Raw genomic sequence first — 27,267 nt, 5'->3', positions numbered from 1 at the left:
ATCAGCTGATAAACAGCCTATTTCAGTTTAGTTTTGCATATTGTAGCTCTACTTAAAATCTCATTAAGATTCAAATCCACAAAATGCAAATTCTAGCAATTTTTCAACTTCTTAAGATTTGGATCAGGAGTGTTTCAGGTGAACAACATGAAATGAAGGTGGTCATCGTGAAATGTTGTTTTTTCCCCAGAGGAGAGGAATTACATCTGCGACCAATGTGGACAAACCTTCAAACAAAGAAAACACCTTTCAGTTCACCAAATGAGACATTCAGGAGCCAAACCACTACAGTAAGTACTTGGGATGATGAAATACTGCTACCTTGTCCACATAACTTTTGACATAAACATCTCCTGTGCAAGTACAACTACTTCCTGTCCAGGGATGTCTGTATAGGGATGTATGTACAGTATGTATAGGGATGTACAGACCCTTTCCAAAAAATTAGAATGTCATGGAAAAGTTGTTTCATTTCCATAATTCCATTCTAAAAGTTAAACTTTCATAGATTATAGATTCAGGGCCCACAATTTAAACGATTTCAAGTATTTATTTGTTTATTTTTACATAATTTGGGCTTCCAGCTCATTAAACCCACGAAAACAGGAATACAAAAAATTAGAATACTGTGACGAAATCAGCCCAAATTTTGCAGGGCATGAATGTTTTAAACTGAGTGTCACACACTAATCATCTACTAAACTCAAATCACCTGCACAGGCTTCCCCAGGTGTCATTAAATTGCTTCAGTTTGGTTCAATTGTCTCAGTTGGGTTCAATATGGGGAAGACTGCAGACATGACAACTAGCCAGAAGACCATCATTGATACCCTCCATAGGATGGGTAAGCCACAAAAGTTCATAGCTAAGGAGGCTGGTTGTTCACAGAGTGCTGTGTCCAAGCATGTCAATGGAAAGTCTAGAGGAAGGGCAAAATGTGGCAGGAGAAGATGCACCAGCAAAAGAGATGACCGTGGGCTTCAGCGGATTATCAAACAGGAAGATTCAAGAATCTGGCAGAGATCCAGAAAGAGTGGAATGAGGCGGGAGTCACAGCTTCAAAAACCACCACATTCAGACGCATCCGGGAGATGGGCTACAACTGTCGGGTTCCTCGGGTCAAGCCACTTGTGAACCTGAGCCAACGTAGGAAGCGTCTCCACTGGGCCAAGGAGAAGAAGGACTGGACTGTTGGCCAGTGTCCAAGGTCCTCTTTTCCGATGAAAGTAAAGTGTGCCTTTCATTTGGGAATCAAGGTCCAAGGGTTTGGAGGAAGACGGGTGAGGAACAGAACCCAAGCTGCCTGAGGTCCAGTGTGAAATATCCACAGTCCGTCATGATTTGGGGTGCCATGTCCGGTGCAGGTGTTGGTAAACTCTGCTTTCTTAAATCCAAGGTCACCGCAACAGTCTACCAGAATGTTTTAGAGGACTTCATGATTCCTTCTGCTGAGGATCTGTATGGAGATTCAGATTTCATCTTCCAGCAGGACCTGGCCCCTGCCCATACCGCCAGAAGCAGCAAAACCTGGTTTGATGCCCATGCCATCACAGTGCTTGACTGGCCAGCCAACTCACCGGACCTAAACCCCATTGAGAATCTATGGGGTATTCTCAAGAGGAAAATGAGGGGCACCAGACCCAACAACAAAGAAGAGCTGACAGCAAGCATCAAGGAAATCTGGGCTTCCATAACTCCCAGGCAATGCCACAGGCTGATTGCTTCAATGCCACGTGGCATCGAGGCAGTGATTAAGGCAAAGGGATTCCCAACCAAGTATTGAAGATTGACATATCGTTTTGAAAGTACCATATTTTGATTGATTTGATGTGATCCTAATTTCTTTCTTTTTTTTCCTGCAAAAACTGAGAAGTAAATGAAGATTTCGTCACAGTATTCAAATTTTTTTAATTCCTGTTTTTGTGGGTTTTATGAGCTGGAAGCCCAAATTACGTAAAAATAAACAAATAAACACTTGAAATCGTTTAAATTGTGGGCCCTGAATCTATAATCTATGAAAGTTTAACTTTTTGAATGGAATTATGGAAATTAAACAACTTTTGCATGACATTCAAATTTTTTGGAAAGGGTCTGTATGTACAGTATGTACTGTATAGGGATGTATAGTATGTACAGGTATGTACAGTATGTATAGGGAGGTACAGTATGTATAGGGATGCATGTACAGGCATGTATAGTATGTATATGTACAGTATGTATGTATAGGGATGTACAGTATGTCTAGGGCCCCCCGTAGACCCACCACTTGCGGGGGCAGGCATAAGGGTCCGGTGCATTGTGCTTTGGGTGGCGGTGGAGGGCGGGTGCCTAGGCGACCTGGTCTTCGGCGGCCAAATCTGGTTCTTGGGACATGGAATGTCACTTCTCTGGCGTGGAAGAAGCCCGAACTTGTGAGAGAGGTAGAGACATTCCGACTAGATATAGACCGACTCACCTTGACCCACAGTTTGGGTTCGGGAACCAAACTCCTCAAGCGGGGCTGGACCTTGTTCTACTCTGGAGTTGCTGCAGGGGAGAGGCGGCGAGCTGGTGTGGGCTTATTAATAGCCCCCCTGGCTTGGTGCCTCTGTGTTGGAGTCATCCCCGGTGAACGAGAGTGTCATTTCCCTACGCCTTCGGGTTGGGGAAAGGGTCCTGACTGTCGTTTGTGCATACGCGCTGAACGGCAGTTCATTGTACCCAGCCTTCTTGGAGTCCATCAGAGGGGTGCTGGAGAGCACCCCAACTGGTGACTCCATCGTTTTGCTCCTTCAACGCCTATGTGGGCAATGACAGTGTGACCTGGAGGAGCGTGATTGGGAGGAACGGCCTCGCCGATCTGAACCCATGCGGTGTGATGTTGTTGGACTTCTGTGCGAACCTCAGTTTGTCCATCACAAACACCATGTTCGAACATAAGGATGTCCACAAGTGCACATGGCACCAGGACACCCTAGGCCACAAGTCTATGATTGACTTTGTAGTCGTATCATCAGACTTGCATCCACATGTTCTGGACACACTGGTGAAGAGAGGGGCTGAGCTGTCAACTGATCACCACCTGGTGTTGAGTCGGATTAGATGGCAGGGGAGGATGCGGGACAGACCCGGGAGACCCAACCAAACGTGTAGTGAGGGTGTGCTGCGATCGTTTGGCAGAATCTCCTGTTCGTCGAGTCTTCAACTCTCACCTCCGGCATTGCTTCGCCTCCATCCCGAGGTAGGACGACGATATTGAGTCCGAATGGGCTCTATTCCGTGCCTCCATTATTACAGAGGCAGCTGCGGCCACAAGGTGGTCAGTGCCAGTCGTGGCGGCAAGCCCCAAACCCGATGGTGGACACCAGAGGTTAGGGCTGCCGTCAAGCTGAAGAAGGAGTTCTATCGAGCATGGATGGCTTGCGGGACTCCTGAAGCACTTGATAGGTACCAGCAAACCAAGAGGCACGCGGCTTCGGCGGTAGTCGAGGCAAAAACTTGGGCGTGGGAGGAGTTCGGTGTGGCCATGGAGCATGACTTTTGGTTGGCCTCAAAGTTTCTGGCAAACCGTCCGGCGCCTCAAAAAGGGGAAGCAGTGGGGCCTGCTGACCTCTACTGAGGATATAGTCAGACGGTGGAAGGAATACTTTGAGGCCCTTCTCAATCCCAGTGACATACCTTCCATAGAGGAAGCAAAGTCTGAGGACACAAATGCGGACAGTTCCATCAGCGTGGCTGAGGTATCTGGGGTAGTCCAAACACTCCCCAGTGGCAAAGCTCTGGGAGTGGACGAGTTTTGCCCTGGTTTCCTCAAGGCTCTGAATGTTGAGGGACTGTCTTGGCTGACACGTCTCTTCAACATGGCGTGGAAGTGGGGAACAGTACCTCTGGATTGGCAGACCGGGGTGGTGGTCCCCCTTTTCAAGAAGGGTGACCGGATAGTGTGTTCCAACTATAGGGGGGGTCACCCTCCTCAGCCTCCCTGGGAAAGTCTATTCCAGGGTGCTGGAGAGAAGGGTACGACCATTAGTCCAACCTCGGCTACAGGAGGTGCAATGTGGTTTTTGTCCTGGTCGTGGAATACTGGACCAGTTCTACACCCTTGCGAGGGTACTGGAGGGTACTTGGGAGTTTGCACAACCGGTCTACATGTGCTTTGTGGACTTGGAAAGGGCATTTGACCGTGTCCCTCGCGGTGTCCTCGGGGGGGTGCTGTGGGAGTACGGGATTGGTGGTGCTCGACTACGTGCCACTCAATCCTTTTAGAACCGGAGCAGGAGCCTGGTTTGCATTGCCAGCAGGAAGTGAAGCCTGTTTCCGGTGAACGTTGGCCTCCACCAAGGCTGCCCTTTGTCAACGATTCTGTTCATAATTTTCATGGGCACAATTTCTAGGCACAGCCAAGGTGTCAAGGGAGTCCAGTTCAGTGGCCTTCGGATCTGATCTCTTTGCTATTTGCAGACAATGTGGTCCTGATGGCCTCATCGGGCTGTGACCTTCAGCTTTTACCGGGATGAGACTCAGCACCTCCAAATCTGAGTCCATGGTTGTCAGTGGGAAAAGGGTGGGTTGGGAATGAGGTCCTGCCCCAGGTGGAGGAGTTCAAGTATCTCGGGATCTTGTTCACAAGTGAGGGAAGGTTGGAGCGTTAGGTCGATAGGCGGATTGGTGCAGTGTCTGCAGTAGTGTGGTTGCTGTACCGGACCGTCGACCCAAAGCTCATGACCATAGGTGAGGGTGGGAACATAGATCAAACGGTAAATTGAGATCTTTGCCTTCCGGCTCAGCTCTCTCTTCACCACGACAGTCCGGTACAGCGACCGCATTACTGCAGACGCTGCGCCGATCCGCCTATCGACCTCACACTCCGACCTTCCCTCACTCATGAACAAGACCCCGAGATACTTGAACTCCTCCACCTGGGGCAGAACCTCATTCCCAACCCGAAGGGAGCAATCCACCCTTTTCCGACTGAGAATCACGGCCTCAGATTTGGAGGTAGTGAGTTTCATCCCAGAATCTTCACACTCAGATGCAAACCGTCCCAGTAAACGCTGCAAGTCACAGCCCGATGAAGCCATCAGGACCACGTCATCTGCAAATACCAGAGATGAGATCCTAACGCAACCAAACTGGACTCCCTTGATACCTTGGCTGCACCTACAAATTCTGTCCATGAAAATTATGAACAGAATCGGTGACAAAGGGCAGCCTTGGCGGAGGCCGACGTTCACCGGAAACAGGCTTGACTTACTGCGGGCAATGCGGACCAGGCTGTATACGGATGTACAGTATATATATGGATGTATGTACAGTATGTATAGGGATGTACAGTATATACTGTATATGGATGTACAGTATGTAAAGGGATGTATGTACAGTACCGTAAAGCACCGCACTTTTTTTCCACCTCTAAGAAACAAAAAATCGGGGTGCGGTTTAGACACAATGACAGGTCTGTGACCAGACTTCGACTGAAAAATAATATCAGACAACGCTTCTACAACGCTTCAGCGGAAGATCACTCGTACTACAAGCCCGGTCACACCGCCTGAACTTTGCTGTAGTGTTCCTGGAGCGGTGAAAAAAATTAATCACCGCTCGTTCACCACCGTTTAACAGAAGTTGGACCCCGTTAAGGCAACGCCGTATCCGCTCGGCCACCGCTGATGGTCCCTCCTACCGCTCCGAAAGTTTTGAGCTGCACAAAATATTACGAGCGGCCAATTTTCCGCCACAGCAAAGTTCATCACCACTCCAACAACGCCCAGTCAAAGTTTGGCGCCGCTCGACGCAAGTTCGTGGACGCTTGGGTTGGCTAGACCAGAATTTGGCTATAAATACGGGGAGAAATTGACCAGAAGCGCATTTGGGAAGCCGTCTGTGGGTCAGACAGTTGCTTTGACTTTAGCGCTCTCTGCTGTACAGTTGCTGAAAATGCTTGTGTATGCTTGAATAAATGTTGGAGTTTATTCAAATTCACATTGAAGCAAAGCAGCATTATGTAATTCCATTGCAGATGAATTGATGGACGGCAGATTTCTCCTTTCTTCTTCTTTTTGAAATTTCTTAGTACCTTTACGCATGTTGATTTGAGATGAAAGAGTTGGCAAGCATTTATGAACTAAAAATTTTTTTGTTCCCCTCCGTGAGCCTGAAAATGGGGGTGCGGTTAATACACTGGTGCGGTTTATACACGGTGCTTTACGGTATGTATATGAATGTACAGTATGTATAGGGATGTATGTACAGTATGTATAGGGGTGTATGTACAGTATGTACAGAGTGTACAGTATGTATAGGCGTGTATGTACAGTATGTATAGGGGTGTATGTACAGTATGTATAGAGTGTACAGTATGTATAGGGGTGTATGTACAGTATGTATAGAGTGTACAGTATGTATAGGCGTGTATATACAGTATGTATAGGGGTGTATGTACAGTATGTATAGAGTGTACAGTATGTATAGGGTTGTGTGTACAGTATGTATAGGGATGTATGTATAGTATGTATAGGGGTGTATGTACAGTATGTATAGAGTGTACAGTATGTATAGGGATGTGTGTACAGTATGTATAGGGGTGTATGTACAGTATGTATAGGGGTGTATGTATAGGGATGTATGTACAGTATGTATAGGGGTGTATGTACAGTGTGTATGGAGTGTACAGTATGTATAGGGATGTATGTACAGTATGTATAGAGTGTACAGTATGTATAGGGATGTGTGTACAGTATGTATAGGGATGTATGTACAGTATGTATGGAGTGTACAGTATGTATAGGGATGTATGTACAGTATGTATAGAGTGTACAGTATGTATAGGGATGTGTGTACAGTATGTATAGGGATGTATGTACAGTATGTATAGAGTGTACAGTATGTATAGGGATGTATGTACAGTATGTATAGAGTGTACAGTATGTATAGGGATGTATGTACAGTATGTATAGGGGTGCATGTACAGTATGTATAGTGTACAGTATGTATAGGGGTGTATGTACAGTATGTATAGGGATGTATGTATAGAGTGTTCAGTATGTATAGGGATGTATGTACAGTATGTATAGGGGTGTATGTACAGTATGTGTAGAGTGTACAGTATGTATAGGGATGTGTGTACAGTATGTATAGGGATGTATGTACAGTATGTATAGGGGTGTATGTACAGTATGTATAGAGTGTACAGTATGTATAGGATGTGTGTACAGTATGTATAGGGGTGTATGTACAGTATGTATAGGGGTGTATGTATAGGGATGTATGTACAGTATGTATAGGGGTGTATGTACAGTATGTATAGGGATGTATGTACAGTGTGTATGGAATGTACAGTATGTATAGGGATGTATGTACAGTATGTATAGAGTGTACAGTATGTATAGGGATGTGTGTACAGTATGTATAGGGATGTATGTACAGTATGTATGGAGTGTACAGTATGTATAGGGATGTATGTACAGTATGTATAGAGTGTACAGTATGTATAGGGATGTGTGTACAGTATGTATAGGGATGTATGTACAGTATGTATAGAGTGTACAGTATGTATAGGGATGTATGTACAGTATGTATAGAGTGTACAGTATGTATAGGGATGTATGTACAGTATGTATAGGGGTGCATGTACAGTATGTATAGTGTACAGTATGTATAGGGGTGTATGTACAGTATGTATAGGGATGTATGTATAGAGTGTTCAGTATGTATAGGGATGTATGTACAGTATGTATAGGGGTGTATGTACAGTATGTGTAGAGTGTACAGTATGTATAGGGATGTGTGTACAGTATGTATAGGGATGTATGTACAGTATGTATAGGGGTGTATGTACAGTATGTGTAGAGTGTACAGTATGTATAGGGATGTGTGTACATTATGTATAGGGATGTATGTACAGTATGTATAGAGTGTACAGTATGTATAGGGATGTGTGTACATTATGTATAGGGATGTATGTACAGTATGTATAGGGATGTGTGTACAGTATGTATAGGGGTGTATGTACAGTATGTATAGAGTGTACAGTATGTATAGGGATGTGTGTACAGTATGTATAGGGATGTGCGTACAGTATGTATAGGGGTGTATGTACAGTATGTGTAGAGTGTACAGTATGTATAGGGATGTGTGTACATTATGTATAGGGGTGTATGTACAGTATGTATAGAGTGTACAGTATGTATAGGGATGTGTGTACATTATGTATAGGGGTGTATGTACAGTATGTATAGAGTGTACAGTATGTATAGGGATGTGTGTACATTATGTATAGGGATGTATGTACAGTATGTATAGAGTGTACAGTATGTATAGCTATGTGTGTACAGTATGTATAGGGATGTATGTACAGTATGTATAGAGTGTACAGTATGTATAGGGATGTGTGTACAGTATGTATAGGGATGTATGTACAGTATGTATAGTGTACAGTATGTATAGGGGTGTATGTATAGGGATGTATGTACAGTATATATAGAGTGTACAGTATGTATAGGGATGTATGTACAGTATGTATAGTGTACAGTATGTATAGGGATGTATGTATAGGGATGTATGTACAGTATATATAGAGTGTACAGTATGTATAGGATGTATGTACAGTATATATAGAGTGTACAGTATGTATAGGGGTGTATGTACAGTATATATAGTGTACAGTATGTATAGGGGTGTATGTACAGTATGTATAGGGATGTATGTACAGTATGTATAGAGTGTACAGTATGTATAGGGATATATGTACAGTATGTATCGGGATGTATGTACAGTATGTATAGAGTGTACAGTATGTGTAGGGATGTGTGTACAGTATGTGTAGGGATGTGTGTACAGTATGTATAGGGAAGTATGTACAGTATGTATAGGGATGTATGTACAGTATGTATAGGGGTGTATGTACAGTATGTATAGAGTGTACAGTATGTATAGGGGTGTATGTACAGCATGTATAGTGTACAGTATGTATAGGGATGTGTGTACATTATGTATAGGGATGTGTGTACATTATGTATAGTGGTGTATGTACAGTATGTATAGTGGTGTATGTACAGTATGTATAGGGATGTATGTACAGTATGTATAGAGTGTACAGTATGTATAGGGATGTGTGTATAGTATGTATAGGGATGTATGTACAGTATGTATAGAGTGTACAGTATGTATAGGGGTGTATGTACAGTATGTATAGAGTGTACAGTATGTATAGGGATGTATGTACAGTATGTTTTGAGTGTACAGTATGTATAGGGATATATGTACAGTATGTATAGGGATGTATGTACAGTATGTATAGGGGTGTATGTACAGTATGTATAGGGGTGTATGTACAGTATGTATAGGGATATATGTACAGTATGTATAGGGATGTATGTACGTATAGGGATATATGTACAGTATGTATAGGGATATATGTACAGTATGTATAGGGGTGTATGTACAGTATGTATAGGGATGTATGTACAGTATGTATAGAGTGTACAGTATGTATAGGGATGTGTGTATAGTATGTATAGGGGTGTATGTACAGTATGTATAGAGTGTACAGTATGTATAGGGATGTATGTACAGTATGTATAGGGATGTATGTACAGTATGTATAGAGTGTACAGTATGTATAGGGATGTATGTACAGTATGTATAGGGATGTACGTATGTACAGTATGTATAGAGTGTACAGTATGTATAGGGATGTATGTACAGTATATATAGAGTGTACAGTATGTATAGGGATGTATGTACAGTATGTATAGGGATGTATGTACAGTATGTATAGTGTACAGTATGTATAGGGATGTATGTACAGTATGTATAGGGATGTATGTACAGTATGTATAGGGATGTACGTATGTACAGTATGTATAGAGTGTACAGTATGTATAGGGATGTATGTACAGTATATATAGAGTGTACAGTATGTATAGGGATGTATGTACAGTATGTATAGGGATGTATGTACAGTATATATAGAGTGTACAGTATGTATAGGGATGTATGTACAGTATGTATAGGGATGTATGTACAGTATGTACAGTGTGTATAGGGGTGTACAGTATGTTTCGGGATGGATGTACAGTGTGTATAGGGGTGTATGTACAGGGATGGAATGGTGCACAGTAAAAGAGCAGCCCATCGGGTCCATCCTCGGGACACAGGACAATCCAGCCTTTATGGACTGCACGATTCATTCATGTTCACTTTGCACTCAGTGTGTGTGTGTGTGTGTGTGTGTGTGTGTGTGTGTGTGTGTGTGTGTGTGTGTGCACACGTGCGTGCATGAGTAAACAAATCATTTTCTATGCAGGTGTGAAGTTTGCGGCTTCCAATGTCGGCAGCGGGCGTCACTCAAGTATCACATGACCAAACACATGGCGGAGGCGGACCTGGAGTTTGCCTGTGTGATGTGCAGCAAACGCTTCGAGAAAGCCCACAATCTCAACGTGCACAAGTCCATGGTCCATCCGCTCACTCAAAGGCACGTGCACAAGGAAGGCATCCACCGGTAGCAGCCACACACTTTTTCCAATTTGCATGCAACGGGGAGGCGGGGCCTACAAGAGTAAGACAAATGACAACAGGCGAGCCAAGTAGTCCTGGGGCCTGTACTACCGAGCATCCTGGATAAGTGTGATGATTCAGGGTGGATATGCTGTACTACATAGATGGTTGACTTCATAGCTGGATACGTAACCATGATAACCCATCCACTGGAGCTGTGCATCCATATGGAAAAGAAATAGAAAAAACTTTCAGTTTATGTTTGATATATTGTGCATCATATATGATTTACTCATGACAGCGGACACTTTTTTAATGCAAGAAATAAAGTCTTGTGAAAACTATGAATGTGGTTTATACTGTAAGTATGCCAACATATGTTTCCTATTTATGTGTCTGTTTTAAAGACATATATTCTAACAATACATTTTAATTTTATTGCACTTAAACTTTTGGCAATCTCAAAGTGCTTTATAGCAAAACATATAAGCTTTGCCCTGCGATTGGCTGGCGACCAGTCCAGGGTGTACCCCGCCTGTCGCCCGAAGTCAGCTGGGATAGGATAGGATAGCATGCCCCCGCCACCCTAATGAGGATGAAGCGGTATAGAAAATGGATGGATGGACATATGAGCTTTATAAACTAAACAGGACTGTAAAATGGAAATTGTAAATTTTACGGTAAAAAACTGGCAGCTCAGTTGCCAGACCAGTTGTACCATATTTCCATTTACAGTAAAGACTGATCGTTGTTTAAATATTAAAGTGCACAATGTAATGTTTTTATATGGCAATAAAAGTGTGTTTTACCAATTATTCCCCATTGAAGTATTTCAGGAATAACTAAGACAATGTTTTGTCCAGCATACAAAACAGTGAGTCACGACTCGGTGGTAGCCGGAGTTCTGGATTCCAGGATGCAGAGAACACACTGATACATACACTCCTGATCAAAAGGACCAGTTGAAAAATGGCTAGAACGATCATTTTGCGCATTTGGATCTTAATGAGGTTTTAGGTAGAGCTACAATATGCAAAACAAGAAGGGGGGGGTGAGACAACAAGCACTTTGAAAAAGTCATTTATTGAAAACAACAAACTGAAATAGGTTGTTTATCAGCTGATCAAAAGACCTTCGCTCAAAAAAGAACAAAAACTCTCCAAAGCAGAACCAAAAATGTTGTCAGTAGGACTCAGTAATGACTTCAAAAATGGCTTTGGGCATGCATTTTGACATTCATACCCAAATGTTCTCTATGGGATTGAAATGAGGGGAACATGCGGGATGGTCCAAAAGAGTGATGTTATTCTCCCTGAAGAAGTCCTTGGTCAAGCCAGCATTGTGAACTGCAGCGTTGTCCTGTTGAAGAACCCAGCTGGTACCACACACACGAGGGCCCTCGGTCATGAGGGATGCCCGCCCCAACATCTGCATCCGTTTGACGACCCCGCACCACCTGAAGCTCCGGTGTTCCACTGAATGAAAAAGCACCCCAGACCATGATGGACCCCCCTCCACTGTGCCGGGTAGAAAACATCTCAGGTGGGATCTCCTTGTCATGCCAGTAACGTTGGAAGAATGGAACATTCTATGAACCCGAACTGCAGAAAGTGATAATTGGCTCTGACACTCTTTTCCATGTGGAAGAAACTTTAGACCGGAAAATTAAAAATGGTCAGAAGATGGTTTTAGTCCGCTGGCAGGGATGGCCTCGTCAGTTTGACTCTTGGCTGCCTGCTAAAGAGGTCGTCGAGCTCAGGAAGAAGAGAAACAAGAAAGACCAGAAAACAGCATAATGGCAGGACGAGACTCTTTCTATGTGACACTACCGTCGAATGCCTGTTATGACATTTTCCCGGACAATACCAGCTCAAATTATACGATAACATTGTCACAACCTATAGAACTAGAAGGAGCATATGAGGTCGCTTTAGCTGAGATTATGTATTGTCAAACATGGAATAATATACACGGGGGAGATAATGGTTTTGGAATATTAGATCATTTGCACCCGGCGAACCCTCCAGTCTATCTGAAAATTCCTAGGGGACATTATGAGAATGTTGATCTAATACTGGGGGAGATGAATGATTTATTTGAGTCAGTAGACATTGATCTAATTTTACGTTACGATTCCATAAACAAAAGAATTTCTATATCAGGGAGTGCTAAATATTCTATCAGGTTGGAAGAGCCGCTGGTCTACATGCTGGGTTTTGATCCCAATGAATGGATTAAAACAGAAGGAAAACCCGTGAGTAAATATCCCTGTGATATTAACGGCGGTCAATATAATTTTTTTGTCTATACCAATATTGTGGAAGGACAACATGTCGGAGACTATGTTGTTCCCCTTCTAAGAATTGTTAAAAAGGAAGGATCTTACGGTGATCTGATCACTTTCTCCTACAACCGCTTACACTACGTTCCTGTCAATAAACAGCGCATACAGGATATCCGGATTGAAGTAAAAACAGATTTAAATACCCCAATTCGATTCACATACGGGAAGACGATCTGCAAACTGGTTTGGTTTGGTTTGGTTTAGTTTATTTGAACATGAAGGTTACAATGGAATACATCTCATGAATCATTCTTTGACAGTTCCACATGTCCAAAAGGAGTAGGAAGAAGCAAAGCTTATTTAATCCTACCCCCCATCTATTCTACATCTAGTACAGTACATGTAGTTCACTTCCTGGATTCCATGTCATGTTTTCAGTGATAGTCAGGATAACACATAATAGATAACGGTGAGATAGCCCTCCCCCCCAAAAAAGAGAGAACATTCATAATAGTGATAATAATGATGACAATACTAAATAAATAAATAAGAACAAAGCTTTTTTTTTTTTTAAACACAACAAAGAAAATTATATAAAAAAAAATAAATAAATAAATAAAAAATAAAATTTAAATAAATAAATAAATAAATAAATAAATAAAATAAAATAAAATAACAAACCTGACAGAACAATCAGGACTCTTCTGCCTTGTATTTAGCAAACATCAACTGCTTGTATTGTTTTTTTAATTTGCTCATCTCGGTACATTGTTTGAGTTCTTTACTCAATCCGTTCCATAATTTAATTCCGCACACGGAAATGCTGTGGGTTTTCAGCGTTGTTCTCGCATATAAATGTTTTAGGTTTAATTTTCCTCTAAGATCATATTTCTCCTCTCTGATTGAGAAATACTTAATTAGATTTTTGGGTAACGAGTTATTATTAACTTTATACATTATTCTAGCGGTTTGAAAGTGTACTAAATCTGCGAATTTTAATATCTGTGATTTTAAAAATAAAGGGTTTGTATGTTCTCTATACTTGGCATTATGAATGATCCTCACCATCTTTTTTGCAGTACAGTGAGTGAGTGAAGATTGCTTTTGTAATTATTTCCCATATCTCCACACAATACGTTAGATATGCTAATACTAAGGAACAGTACAGAGTGTGGAGTGATTTTTGATCAAGAACATATTTTGCTTTATTCAATATAGAGATATTTCTCGCCACCTTTTGTTGTATATATTTAATATGAGATTTCCAACTCATTTTTTCATCTATTATAACCCCAAGGAATTTATATTCTTCCACTTTTTCAATATCCGTTCCATTAATTTGTATTTGGTCGTACGTGTCCTTTCTACTATTACCAAATAGCATTATTTTAGTTTTACTTAAATTCAGAGATAATCTGTTCCTGTCAAACCATGACTTTAATGACCATTTCATCCTTGACCTTTTTAATGAGTTCTTGTGTGCTTTCACCAGAACAGAAAGCGGTGGTATCATCAGCGAATAAGACCAATTTTAAGTTGTTAGTTACTTTGCAAATGTCGTTAATGTACAAGTTAAACAGTTTTGGTCTCAGTATGGACCCCTGTGGTACTCCACACGTATTGTGTAGACTACCAGATGTATATTCTCCTAGCTTTACAAATTGTTTCCTCTTTGCTAGGTAGCTTTTAACCCAATTTAAGACTAAACCTCTAATTCCGTACCTTTCTAATTTTGAAATTAAAATAGTGTGATTAATTGTATCGAAAGCTTTTGTCAGATCCATGAATACTGCAGCTGCGCATCTTCTGTTGTCTATGGCAGTAGTGATTTCCTCCGTGATTTCCATCAGTGCCATAGAAGTTGAAATGTTGGCTCTGTAACCATATTGACTACTTGCCAATAATTCATTCTTATTAATAAATTTGTCCAACCTATTATTAAATAGCTTCTCCACAATTTTCGAGAATTGTGGTAACAAGGAAACTGGTCGATAATTTGTAAATTGGTGTTTGTCTCCTTTTTTGAAAATTGGAACCACCTTGGCTGTTTTCATTTTGCTTGGAAATATTCCAGTCTGAAATGATAAGTTACTAATATATGTTAACGGGTCTGCGATCTCATTGATGACCCTTTTAATTGTTTCCATTTCCATTCCATGACAATCAGTTGATGTTTTTGCCTTAAAATGGTTAACAATGTCAGTGATCTCCTTTTTGGTTACAGCAGTGAGAAACATAGAATTAAGATTCCTATCAATAATATCAATCCCTTCATCAATTGTGTCTTGTTTTGGAATTTCTTCTTCCAGTTTTTGTCCAATATTTACAAAATATTCATTAAACATTTCAGCTACCGCATTCATGTCATTCCTGTAAGTGTTTCCAACCATGAAATAGGGAGGATAGTCTGCTTTCTTAACGTTGTTCTTTATAATACTATTTAAGATGCCCCAAGTTGCTCTCATGTTATTTTTGTTCTTATTTAGTACGTGACTATAATATTCCCTCTTTCTGCACTTTAGACCGAAATCAAAGATCTTGATCTGAACTCAATAGAATAACGCAGAATGAATTCGCAAAGATTTGTGGATTATTATGTAAATCAGGCTGGAGGCGGATCACTCAACGGATTCGTTGGTGCGCCGGTTCTTTACGGCAGGGGATTTGGTTCTATGCTGAGTAGGGCGTTCAGATTCGTCTTGCCCCTTCTTAAACGTGGAGCTAATATTGCCAAGCCGCATTTGAAATCTGCTGTGAGAGGAATAGCATCTGATGTTGTTGGAGCTGTAACCAGCCATATCGCCAATCGTGCACGTCAACGTGACGAAACTCAGGAAGGATCGGGACTACTACGGATAGCACGTGGAAGAGGAAAAAGAGCTCTAGCAGCGTTATCACGTGGTATACCTAAAAAGAAACGTAGAACCTCATCGAAAAGACACTGGAAAGTTAAAAGTCATCAGGGTAGAGGGGATATATTTTAACCATGTCTCTCACACATCACCTCTCGTCTGAGTGCACTAAATCAGAGCTCGACCTCTTTGCCCCTCCGATGACACAGCTATCTATAGATCAGACCAATTATGTAGAGATCCATCCTTTGAACTCTATTGCTGATCAAGAAGTGTTGGATTTCCTGGAAGCGGGAGTTTCTATCTAGATCTAAACTCAGCACTACTCTATTTACGTCTCAAGATTACAAATGCCGATGGGACTAATCTTGGAAACGCTGATAGCTGTGGAATAATACAGTACCCTCTAAGTACTATATTTTCACAGGTAGATGTCAGTCTGAACGATGTTCTCATTAGCTGTTCGTCAGCAACTCATCCTTACAGATCTATTATTGAAACCCTCCTCAACTTTTCACGACAAACATTGGAGAGTCAGTTTTCGGCAGGTCTGTGGTACAAAGACGTTGGCGAAGATTTAGATTCAATTGACACGGCAGCCGGTGCCCCCAACAAAGGTCTTGTCAAGCGTACAAGCTTCGCTCGTGGTTCACGACCATTCGAGTTAATTGGTCCCCTGCACTGTGACATTTTTTTTTCTGAAAGACTCTTACTAAACAATGTGGATGTGCGATTGAAACTTGTGAAGGCTAAAAGTGCTTTTACATTGATGTCCGCTGCAGCTGACGAGTTCAATTTAAACATTCTGAGCGTTAGCATTTTTGTGAAAAAGGTGCAAGTCTCGCCGGATGTCATGCTAGGACATTCAGCCGCTTTAATGAAATCCAACGCAATTTATCCGGTAAGTCGTGTTGTCGTCAAAACTTTTTGCATTCCAGTACAGTCACGTGTATGTTCACAGGACAACTTCTGGGTAGACTTCCCAAATATATAGTCGTCGGAACTGTCGACCACAGGGCATTTGTCGGAGCAAGGGATCTGAACCCATTTAAGTTCCAACATGCAAATCTTGAAAACCTCTCACTCAGTGTAAATATTCAGAGTCGCGTTACCGAGAACTATGACGTTGATTGTGTACGCTTGTTACGACAGTGTCATAGAAATAAACTCGAAGCATCAGGTTGTGATTGACCCCTAAAACTGCAGAAATGAACAACCATCAAATAGATTCTATCCTGAGACCGATATTGGGCGACTCGTTTGGAGGGGTTTGGCCTAGTGATTTACTGCCAACTAAGATTGATGATTGACCGTGCTATCTCGTCATTAACACCCATGACCAAACCCGTGAGGGTGAACACTGGGTGGGGATGATTATTGAAGCTGAACAAGACAAATCATGCTTCTTCGACAGCTATGGCCACGAACCGGATTTTATATTCTATCCTGAAAGCTTTATGACTTTCCTCACGAGAAATTCTCATGAAATACGCTACAACAAACTCCAAGTACAAGATGACAACTCTTCAACTTGTGGCGCCCACGTTATATTTTTCCCCTGTCAACGCTTTAAAGGTCTCTCTTTTCAGGAAGTAATGAGGCTGTATTCTGATCATTTAAAAAAGAATGATGCTCTTGTCACCAAGTTTGTCAAGAAAAATGTTAAATGTATTTCACATGTGAAGACCGCTAAAACCTGTAATCAGAAAGCATGCTCTTTAAAACTATTTAATGAGTGTTATATCTGTTCTGAATAAATGCTCTTACTCCAATGTACCATTTATACAATTTATTCAATAAATCTTTATTGGTAAAAAAAAATATACAGTCTGCATGAATTCATTTGTAGCGAGTGAAATCTAGCCAGTTGGAGGGGATCGGTGTAGACAACCGCCATTCAGACGCTGTAGGTGTATACAGTTGATTAACGAGATTCGGGCTGTCATAATCTCTGTCTAACGATGATGTCGCCCCTGATTTTTTTCCCCCCACGTTTTCTCTTACTCCGTTGTATCTGAGGGCGAGGTTCACTCGTGGTTTTGGAGGGTTTCATCCGTAATTGCTCACATGCGTGAGCGTTCATAACAGTTGTGATTGGAATATTTAATTCAGAAATTGTTTTTAAAAATATATCCCAGCCGCGGGGTACAGTCCGTGCATGGAACCGATGGCTTGTTTGAGTTTTCATTAAATCAAAAATATGAGAACCTTTAAAGAGGTTGTTCTCCACAATTATCTCGCCTGAACGGTTCCATCTTAGAAGGTCTGAATTATAAAGCTTTTGCGATTTGCGTGGTCCAATGTTGTCTAAAATCTCTTTTTCAATGTTGTCAGGACGTTCTTCCTCTTCAACCTTGACATAGCCATCTGCATCTTCAGTAGCTTTCTCTGTGGGTGTAGTTGGTAGTTTCAAAAGTATTTCACGACCTCGACTCTCCTCCTTCCTGAGTAATATAGTAATATATTTTTCAAGTAGATCGTTATAATGTAGTAACTTGCTGTATGCGGGTCCAGGTTGTTTTAACAGACGTTACATTTTCTCTTCCAAAACATGCTGAGCTTTATCGCTGATGTTTTCTGCAGACGTCTTCTTCTGGGTTAAAGTCTCTAGTTGATGGGGGGAAATCATGTACATTTTACTAAATGACGCCATGACAGCGGTCTGTGTCTATCTCCCACCAGTAAACAAACCGGTTAGGAGTGGGATTGCGGCTCCTAATAACGCCCCAAGGAAACCACCGGACTGTGTCAACACCTTACGCTTATGTTTTATGCCAGTTTTATGGTTAGCAAAAAGTTTTATGATTTTTTTTCTGCTTTTTTAACCTACTGCACTGCTCTGAGGATAGTGGGATGTTCCCCTTCAAAATATTCAATGCGATCTCACAGAGTGCCTGGTTGAGATCTTTCAATGCGTGGCTTAGAAGACTCCGTCTCTCTTTTGGTTTTAGAGTGAGAAAGGCTTTTAAAATGGGCAGGTTTCTTTTAATCCGCTTTGACATGTTTTAAATCACTTTTTATACTGATAGACGACGGGCCACTGACCTGGAAGTATGCCTCTTCTCAGTCGGAAAACGTTCTGGACAGTCGGGTCTCAAGTCCACAATTAAATATGAGTAGGGGTCTTTAGTCGCGTCATTAAAACTCTGAAGAAAATATTCTCTTCGTCCGGGGAACATTTGCTGAGCCAGAATTCTAATCTGCAGTTCATCATGAGGGGATTTGAAAAGGACCATATAATTTGTGTTTAAACTGATAGTTATGCTATGTTTTCCTTGATGAAACAAGTTTTGAACTAGAAAGATTACAGATCATTTTCGATGATGTCTATACATTGTAAATGCCTTCATTAATTCATCATGATTGGGCCCAACATCCATGCAATCATCAACAACTAAAAGACTGTTGATTTGATGGAAACATATTTTCATCCGTCAAAGAGTCAGGGATTCCTTCAATAAATTTAATCTTCACATCTCTAGCCAATTCATCATACATGGTCTGGTAGGATGAATAGCTCCAGATGATTTGATCAGGAACTCTAGATAAAGTGAATGGAAGTTTGAAACGAGGATCAAAATACACTTCTTCCATGTTACACATCTGCTGTTTCTGTAAACTGACAACCTAAATAGCCAGAACACTGATTTTATTCACAGACATCAAGATGTAAACACAAACAAATGAAGAAGGGTTTATTGATATAGCATATGTGCATATATGATTTACTACAGATTACATCATGACTAAAAATACAGAATACATCTTCAAGAAAAACACAGAATACATGATGAAAAAATATTTTAAAAAACAGAATAGAATTACAAAACAATGATATACAGTAATTCTAAAAAGCTCTGTGTAGAAAAGTCATCAGGTCATACCATCATAAATCTACACAGTCCTTTTCAGAAATTGCTACCTTTTCATCCTGGAACTAATAACCAAATGCTAATGTTTTTCCATCTGCAAGGAGTCGTCTATTATCATAGACAACTGTGAAGTTGATTATGCGTTGTTTATTAGTGAGTTCAAAGGCTTTCATATTGCGTGTAATTTTATTGTAATGTGTAGAGATTTCACGCCGCTTGTCCGGCTCTCTGAGATATCCCTCTACCAGATCTGTGAGGCTGTCAAAGTTAATTTTTTTACAGTTTTCATAATTTTGTGTAATCCCTTTAGCACGTAAAGTCACCTTACCCTGTTGTGTAAGATAAGCATACGATTTGGGACCCGCAGCACTCCAGATGCATATGTAGTCTCCATGATCTAATTCTGATGTCAAATCTCCGAGATAATAACCGAGTGGAGGGTTATATTGATCAGAGGGGGTGCTTGTGTAAACGATAGAATCAGTGTCACAGTACAGAACACGACGTTGGAGCAAATCTGCTTATAAAGTTCAAGTCGTGCATAAGAAGTTGTGAACGCCGCTAGAAAAATATTTGTGTCGCTTGGAGGTAAGACACACCTAGAATTATAGCGCCATTGAACAAGTGCAATATCGTCATTTATGAAGTGAAACTGTGAAATGTCGTACTTGCTAGAAAAGAGAAATTCCAAAAAGCGTTGTGGTGTGCTCACCAGACTGGTTGAGAGCTGGTTTGATCTTTGTGCTAGTTTTCCCCAGAGAGAATTTAGCAGTAGTTTGGCAATCTGTCTTTTTGCGGGGTTGTAGACAATTTTCTCCGGATCAAGATCAATACCTTGCTTCTCTTTATAGTCACGGATGTACACCTGTTTAGTCTGAAGAGTTTCAACTCCGGCAGGGTACCCCGACGCCTCTTGCTTCTGTTTAAGGAAAGTATAGATATAGTCTTTAAACAGCACATCTGATTTCTCTTTGAAGTTCCATATTTCGTAAATTTCAGCCAAAAAATACCCCTTTTGCAGTGCCTCAATTACTTCTATCGTTACCCACACCCCTTGGAGGGCGCGTTCTTCGTCATTGTGTCTACAGTCAGTAGTTTGATTGTTCATTGTCACGTTCGTCAGTGATCTGTCTTCGTGCTCTATGTCGCTCTAGTTCCTGCCTTCTCCTGGCCTGTGTTTTTCCCTTGCAGTCACACCTTGAGTGGGCTGGAGGCGGGGACGCTGGGCACACCTGTAACTGATTACTTGCCATCCATTTAAGCTGACTGCTTACAGCTGGACGCTGCTGGTTCTTTGGTTCTGACAACCGCCGCCTGCCCCAACATGGACTCCTACCACGCTACCAGTCTTCTCCTAGCTTCTACTTTTAACCAGGCTTGCCCAGCTGTTACCCAGCTACCCAACCAGCTCCTTCTATTGTGTTTTGGACTATTTCATGGTGATTCCTAGTTCTGCCTTTTCTGCACCATCGCTTTCTGTTATTCTGTTGGAATTTTGCCTGCACACTTGCATTAAAGTGTTGAACTGCATCTAAAGCTCCCTGCCTCTGCTTCTGGGGTCCCAACCCCCTCTCCACTCGTCACAGTTCATGAGTGCACATAATCGACACAGTGTGAAAATTAATTTCCCTTTGTCGTTTCTTATAGGCAGTACAGGGGAAAACAGTTGACGTGGAGGGTAAACTTTAGCATGTATTAATCCAAAGTAATTTTCAATGCTGTCAAAATCCTTTCGAATTATTTTCGGATGCCCTAACGGGTAGTGAAAATGTGCGTTTACAAAGGGGTACAAAGATGTGAAATCAACGTAATTTACACGCTCACCTGGGCTGACAACATGGCGGAGACGGATAGTGGCCGTACGACCTCCATATAAGGCTGCTCTGGGATCTAAAGGAATTGGTTCTTGAAACCTCTCTAAGAAAGATTTAACGTTCGGGTCTGTTTTTTTCTGTACACTCTATTCGTGTTCCCACTTGATCACCACAGATTGCACCTTGTAGTTGTTCTGTAATCGATCCAGCCTTTTCACAGTGTCAGAGTACACCTCGCTAAAACAAGTCTTTGACAATGGAGAAACATCACTTCCCATATAACACTTTGGACATCCATGAAAATAACAGCCTAGAAATTCAAAGACAACTTTCCCTCCATTTAACTCTCCATATCCATCAACTGAATAACGCCCAAATTTAACTTCACCTCCGTTCAAAGCATGTCTTATTGAAATCCCCCGTGAGAAGGCCTCATACTCAAGCCACTGTATAGACGCATGTGAGAAAGCCTTGCTGTTTGTTTTGTAATTGTTAGGACAGGGAATTGCGATTGTATTGGGTTTTAAGAATTTAGTTTGAAAGACATTCAAAGCTGCTGAAGCAATGGTCACACTGTCAAAAGGATCACACTTGGTTGTTTTTATGAATTCATTACGGAAATTGCTTGCACCCTCGGCTAAGATTTCAACATCGTTTTCACAGTAAGATACCGACTCTGCATCATAGTCAAACTCTTGATCTTTGACAGTCTGATACCAGTTAAGGAAATCCTCTCTTTGTTTTGGACTCATTTCGTCAGGTGAGTACATCTTGGCCGGTGGATAGCTTCCTCTGTAGCCATTTTTGGAAAAATTGGTAAATCTGTGTGGGAAGTAGCCTTTTTTAAGTTGAGTCTTACATCCCAACGCGTTGGGAAATTCTCTGAGTGGGATAGGAATAAATGAGAACGAGTCAATAAATTTATGTTGAAAGTCATTATCATGGATCAGGATTATTTTACTCCCTTGTGCTATCACAGACGGTGACAAACCTTGAGTTACATAAGCATTCAAGATGATATGATGATCAAAACCTTTGCCAAAATGGGAAATGAAAGTTGTCTGTTTATGTTTTTTCTGTCGGAAATGGAGAAGAAATTTTAAAGCGCATAAATGTCCCTTTCAGACACGGCGCTCACCATCAAGCGACTGAGCCACTACAAGTACCGGAAGATGAGTTCCAGTGGATTGACTGGTTTCAAAATCAAAAAATACAATCTTTTTTTCATGTATTTCTTTTTCAGATTTGATTGGTTTTGTACGCATGTAACAGACATGTTTATCTTCCCCGCTTTCAATCATAGAGTTATTAGCTGATGTTTGCGCTAACACATTGTTCCGAGACGACATTGTTGTTTTAGGTTGTTTACAAAATGTGCACAGCTTGACAGCACAAGTATGCTCTTTAGGATCTCTGATAGATATGTAGTACACCGGTTTATATCTCGGACATTTTTTATTGGTCTGACACTTGCTGGCCATCTTTTTGATTTTCGGATGCCATTTTTTCTTGCGATGACGTTTGTAGCATTGTCTATTTGTACAGAATCGATTGCAATCAGCACAGTAGGTTTTTTCAATTGGAGACTGTTTACAATCTATACAACAGATGTTGCAGCTTTTTTCACAGAAATGCTTATATTGACACTGATAACCTGTGTGACAATGTTTACAGAAAAACTTGACACCTAGAAACCCCTTAATATTATTTATCCCGTAAAAATGATTATTGTGTAAAAGCAGATACCGTATTGTGTCTCGTTCGGGTGTTCCTGTTTGAAATGTAACCAGGTTGTTGTTTTTTTCTCTGTCAGACGTTTGGTAAAAGATAACAATTTTACACGCTAACAGCTCTTCAAATCTGACAACATCATCGAATGTGACCATTGTATCAGCAGTCAGACCTGCTCTGGTATGGCTTTGCGATACGGGCGAAGGAACGGGGGAGGGGTATCTGTACATTTGGAGTAAGGAAATTAGCTCATCAGGGGATGAAAGAAAAACTTCTCCCCCTCTTTCAGGAGAATCATGCTGAGGCTGAATTGGGCTATTTTGGGGAGAAGGCTGATTAGCCCCGCCTTCGGATCTTTGACAGTTGATCTCTGAGATCAACTGGAGAAGATGCTCTCTAATTTCAGGGGAATTGTTGTGATCTGATTTCGCATTGTTATGCGGAACGGGGGAGGGGTATTTGTACATTTGGAGTATGGAAATTAGCTCATCAGGGGATGGAAGAAAAATTTCTCTGCCTCTTTCAGGAGAATCATGCCGAGGCAGAATTGGACTATTTCGGGGAGAACCCTGATTAGATTCAAGATTCAAGATTCAAGAGAGTTTTATTGTCATGTGCATGGTAAAACAGCAGTAATACTATGCAATGAAAATCTTATTCTGTTCATTCTCCCAAGAAAAGAAAGAAAACACAAGAAAGAATAAGAACATAAACATACAGTATATACCAATAAATTAAGCAGCAACAAAAAGAAGAGACATTCATACAAATAAATAATACAAATAAATAAGTAATAAATAAATAAAGTGCTATGATTGTGTGCTTGTGTTGCGTGCGGCATGTGTGAGTGCTTCGTTGAGAAGCCTGATGGCCTGTGGGTAAAAGCTGTTTGCCAGCCTTGTGGTCCTGGACTTCAAACTCCTGTAGCGTCTGCCTGACGGTAGGAGTGTGAATAATGAGTGTTGTGGATGTGTGCTGTCCTTGATGAGGTTGTGTGTTCTTCGTAGGACTCTAGTTTTATAAATGTCTTGCAGTGAGGGGAGGGCTGCCCCAACAATGTTCTGTGAGGTCTTGATCACCCGCTGGAGTGCCTTCCTATCACGTGTTGTACAGTTACCGTACCAAACAGTGATGGAGGCGGTAAGGACACTTTCCATAGTGCATCTGTAGAAGCAACTCAGGATTGTGGTAGCCCCGCCTTCGGATCTTTCTCGGTTTATCTCAGAGATCAAATGGAGGAGATGCTCTCTAATTTCAGGGGAATTGTTGTGATCTCGTTCAGCCATTTATCTTTATCACCCGATCAAAAATTAGTCTTCAAATTGCAACCTGCAATGGACTCTTTGTGGCAGTGTTCTTTGTTCACGAGTGGCACGTCTAGCGTTAGCTGAATATGAATTGACGGAATGCCTGCGTCTAACGTTCTGTCTAAGTTGATTATATATATTGTCAATCATGCGGCGATTTAAACATGCTATATCATACATGTATCTTCTGAACACTTGTTTGACAATTAGCACAGAGGTGTTGAAATCCACTGTTTCAATTCCATCACTGTCTGAGACTATATCCCTCTGATTTAGAGCTTGCATGTCAACATATTCACTTTCACTATCTGGAAAATAATGATATCTTTCCTGGTTGTAGACTCCAGCGTCAGATGTCTCCTCCTGTCCCGTTTCTTGTCCCACATCGGACTCTGCTGTGCTTTCCTCGAATTCTGTGTCGTTTTCTCCCTCTGTCACGTCCAGCATTGAGGGCGTCAGTGGCGCAATCCCTATAACAGAGCAGACTCTGTTATTCATCAACATTTACACAGTACATACAGAGATAATTGTTGACATCAATATGAATCCATCAAAACCGACACACATTTGTTTAACTTACCGTGACTTGAGTTTGGACTTGTAAACCCCACAATAAAATGCACTGGGTTTTGGACCGGCGGTGTAAAAGTGTTTTCCACGAATCCCGAAGTGTGTCCCCCAACTGCCCTGTCTATCGTAGAGCGATCGCCCGCTGCAAATCTTGTGTCAGAGAGGATCTTGTTAGTCATCAGCATTTACACAAAACATAAAGAGCTAATTCCTGACATCAGTCTGTATTAAGATTGTTTACCTTGTGCCTGGTTTCGAGGCGTTATAAAGTCCACATTAAATCCCTGCATTGGGTTTTGGACCGGTGACACTAGGGCCACTGGTGGCGGTGAAGTCAGATGGATCACTGGAAATCAAACAAATTAATTTTATTTTCCCCAATATACAGACCCTTTTCAAAAAATTAGAATGTCATGGAAAAGTTGTTTAATTTCCATAATTCCATTCAAAAAGTTAAACTTTCATAGATTATAGATTCAGGGCCCACAATTTAAACGATTTCAAGTATTTGTTTATTTTTACATAATTTGGGCTTCCAGCTCATTAAACCCACGAAAACAGGAATTCAAAAAATTAGAATACTGTGATGAAATCAGCCCAAATTTTGCAGGGCATGAATGTTTTAAACTGAGTGTCACACACTAATCATCTACTAAACTCAAATCACCTGCACAGGCTTCCCCAGGTGTCATTAAATTGCTTCAGTTTGGTTCAATTGTCTCAGTTGGGTTCAATATGGGGAAGACTGCAGACATGACAACTGGCCAGAAGACCATCATTGATACCCTCTATAGGATGGGTAAGCCACAAAAGTTCATAGCTAAGGAGGCTGGTTGTTCACAGAGTGCTGTGTCCAAGCATGTCAATGGAAAGTCTAGAGGAAGGGCAAAATGTGGCAGGAGAAGATGCACCAGCAAAAGAGATGACCGTGGGCTTCAGCGGATTATCAAACAGGGAAGATTCAAGAATCTGGCAGAGATCCAGAAAGAGTGGAATGAGGCGGGAGTCACAGCTTCAAAAACCACCACATTCAGACGCATCCGGGAGATGGGCTACAACTGTCGGGTTCCTCGGGTCAAGCCACTTGTGAACCTGAGCCAACGTAGGAAGCGTCTCCACTGGGCCAAGGAGAAGAAGGACTGGACTGTTGGCCAGTGGTCCAAGGTCCTCTTTTCCCATGAAAGTAAAGTGTGCCTTTCATTTGGGAATCAAGGTCCAAGGGTTTGGAGGAAGACGGGTGAGGAACAGAACCCAAGCTGCCTGAGGTCCAGTGTGAAATATCCACAGTCCGTCATGATTTGGGGTGCAATGTCCGGTGCAGGTGTTGGTAAACTCTGCTTTCTTAAGTCCAAGGTCACCGCAACAGTCTACCAGAATGTTTTAGAGGACTTCATGATTCCTTCTGCTGAGGATCTGTATGGAGATTCAGATTTCATCTTCCAGCAGGACCTGGCCCCTGCCCATACCGCCAGAAGCACCAAAACCTGATTTGATGCCCATGCCATCACAGTGCTTGACTGGCCAGCCAACTCACCGGACCTAAACCCCATTGAGAATTTATGGGGTATTCTCAAGAGGAAAATGAGGGGCACCAGACCCAACAACAAAGAAGAGCTGACAGCAAGCATCAAGGAAATCTGGGCTTCCATAACTCCCAGGCAATGCCACAGGCTGATTGCTTCAATGCCACGTGGCATCGAGGCAGTGATTAAGGCAAAGGGATTCCCAACCAAGTATTGAAGATTGACATATCGTTTTGAAAGTACCATATTTTCATTGATTTGATGTCATCCTAATTTCTTTCTTTTTTTCCTGCAAAAACTGAGAAGTAAATGGTGATTTCTTCACAGTATTCTAATTTTTGAATTCCTGTTTTCGTGGGTTTAATGAGCTGGAAGCCTAAATTACGTAAAAATAAACAAATAAACACTTGAAATCATTTAAATTGTGGGCCCTGAATCTATAATCTATGAAAGTTTAACTTTTTGAATGGAATTATGGAAATTAAACAACTTTTCCATGACATTCTCATTTTTTGGAAAGGGTCTGTACATTATATAATCAACATCCTTGTTCGCTCTCTCTCTCTCTCTCTCTCTCTCTCTCAGAGGTAGAGAGACATGCGCACACACACACACACACACACACACACACACACACGCACGCAGGCACGCACGCACGTACACACACACAGACACATCAGCCCCCAAGAATCCCCACCCTATGCCCTCTTCCTCTCTGCCCCCCTCCCATACTGCATAGCTGCTGGCTCTCTATGTTTCATGCACAAAGACATGCTGTGCATGCATCCACACACACACACACACACGCACACACACACCCAGAGAAACATAAACT

The 27,267-nt window shown here is 41.6% G+C and overlaps 1 protein-coding gene across 2 annotated transcripts in view; it reads left to right on the top strand.

Moving 5' to 3' along the window:
- The window catches only part of znf276 (zinc finger protein 276), a 35,158-nt gene extending 23,864 nt beyond the window's left edge, over nt 1–11,294 (top strand). Inside the window, exons 11-12 of one of the 2 annotated variants that reach the window (XM_054796076.1) lie at nt 191–290; nt 10,286–11,294. In XM_054796076.1, the coding sequence (XP_054652051.1) occupies nt 191–290; nt 10,286–10,487 (302 nt within the window). In that variant the 3' untranslated portion in view covers nt 10,488–11,294. The remainder of the gene's footprint in view (nt 1–190; nt 291–10,285) is intronic. The other variant, XM_054796077.1, reaches the window with a different exon arrangement.
- Nucleotides 11,295–27,267: the final 15,973 nt, after the last annotated feature.

Source organism: Dunckerocampus dactyliophorus, chromosome 13, assembly GCF_027744805.1.
Source record: "Dunckerocampus dactyliophorus isolate RoL2022-P2 chromosome 13, RoL_Ddac_1.1, whole genome shotgun sequence".
Lineage (NCBI taxonomy): Eukaryota > Metazoa > Chordata > Actinopteri > Syngnathiformes > Syngnathidae > Dunckerocampus > Dunckerocampus dactyliophorus.
This window is presented reverse-complemented; position numbering and strand designations above follow the sequence as displayed.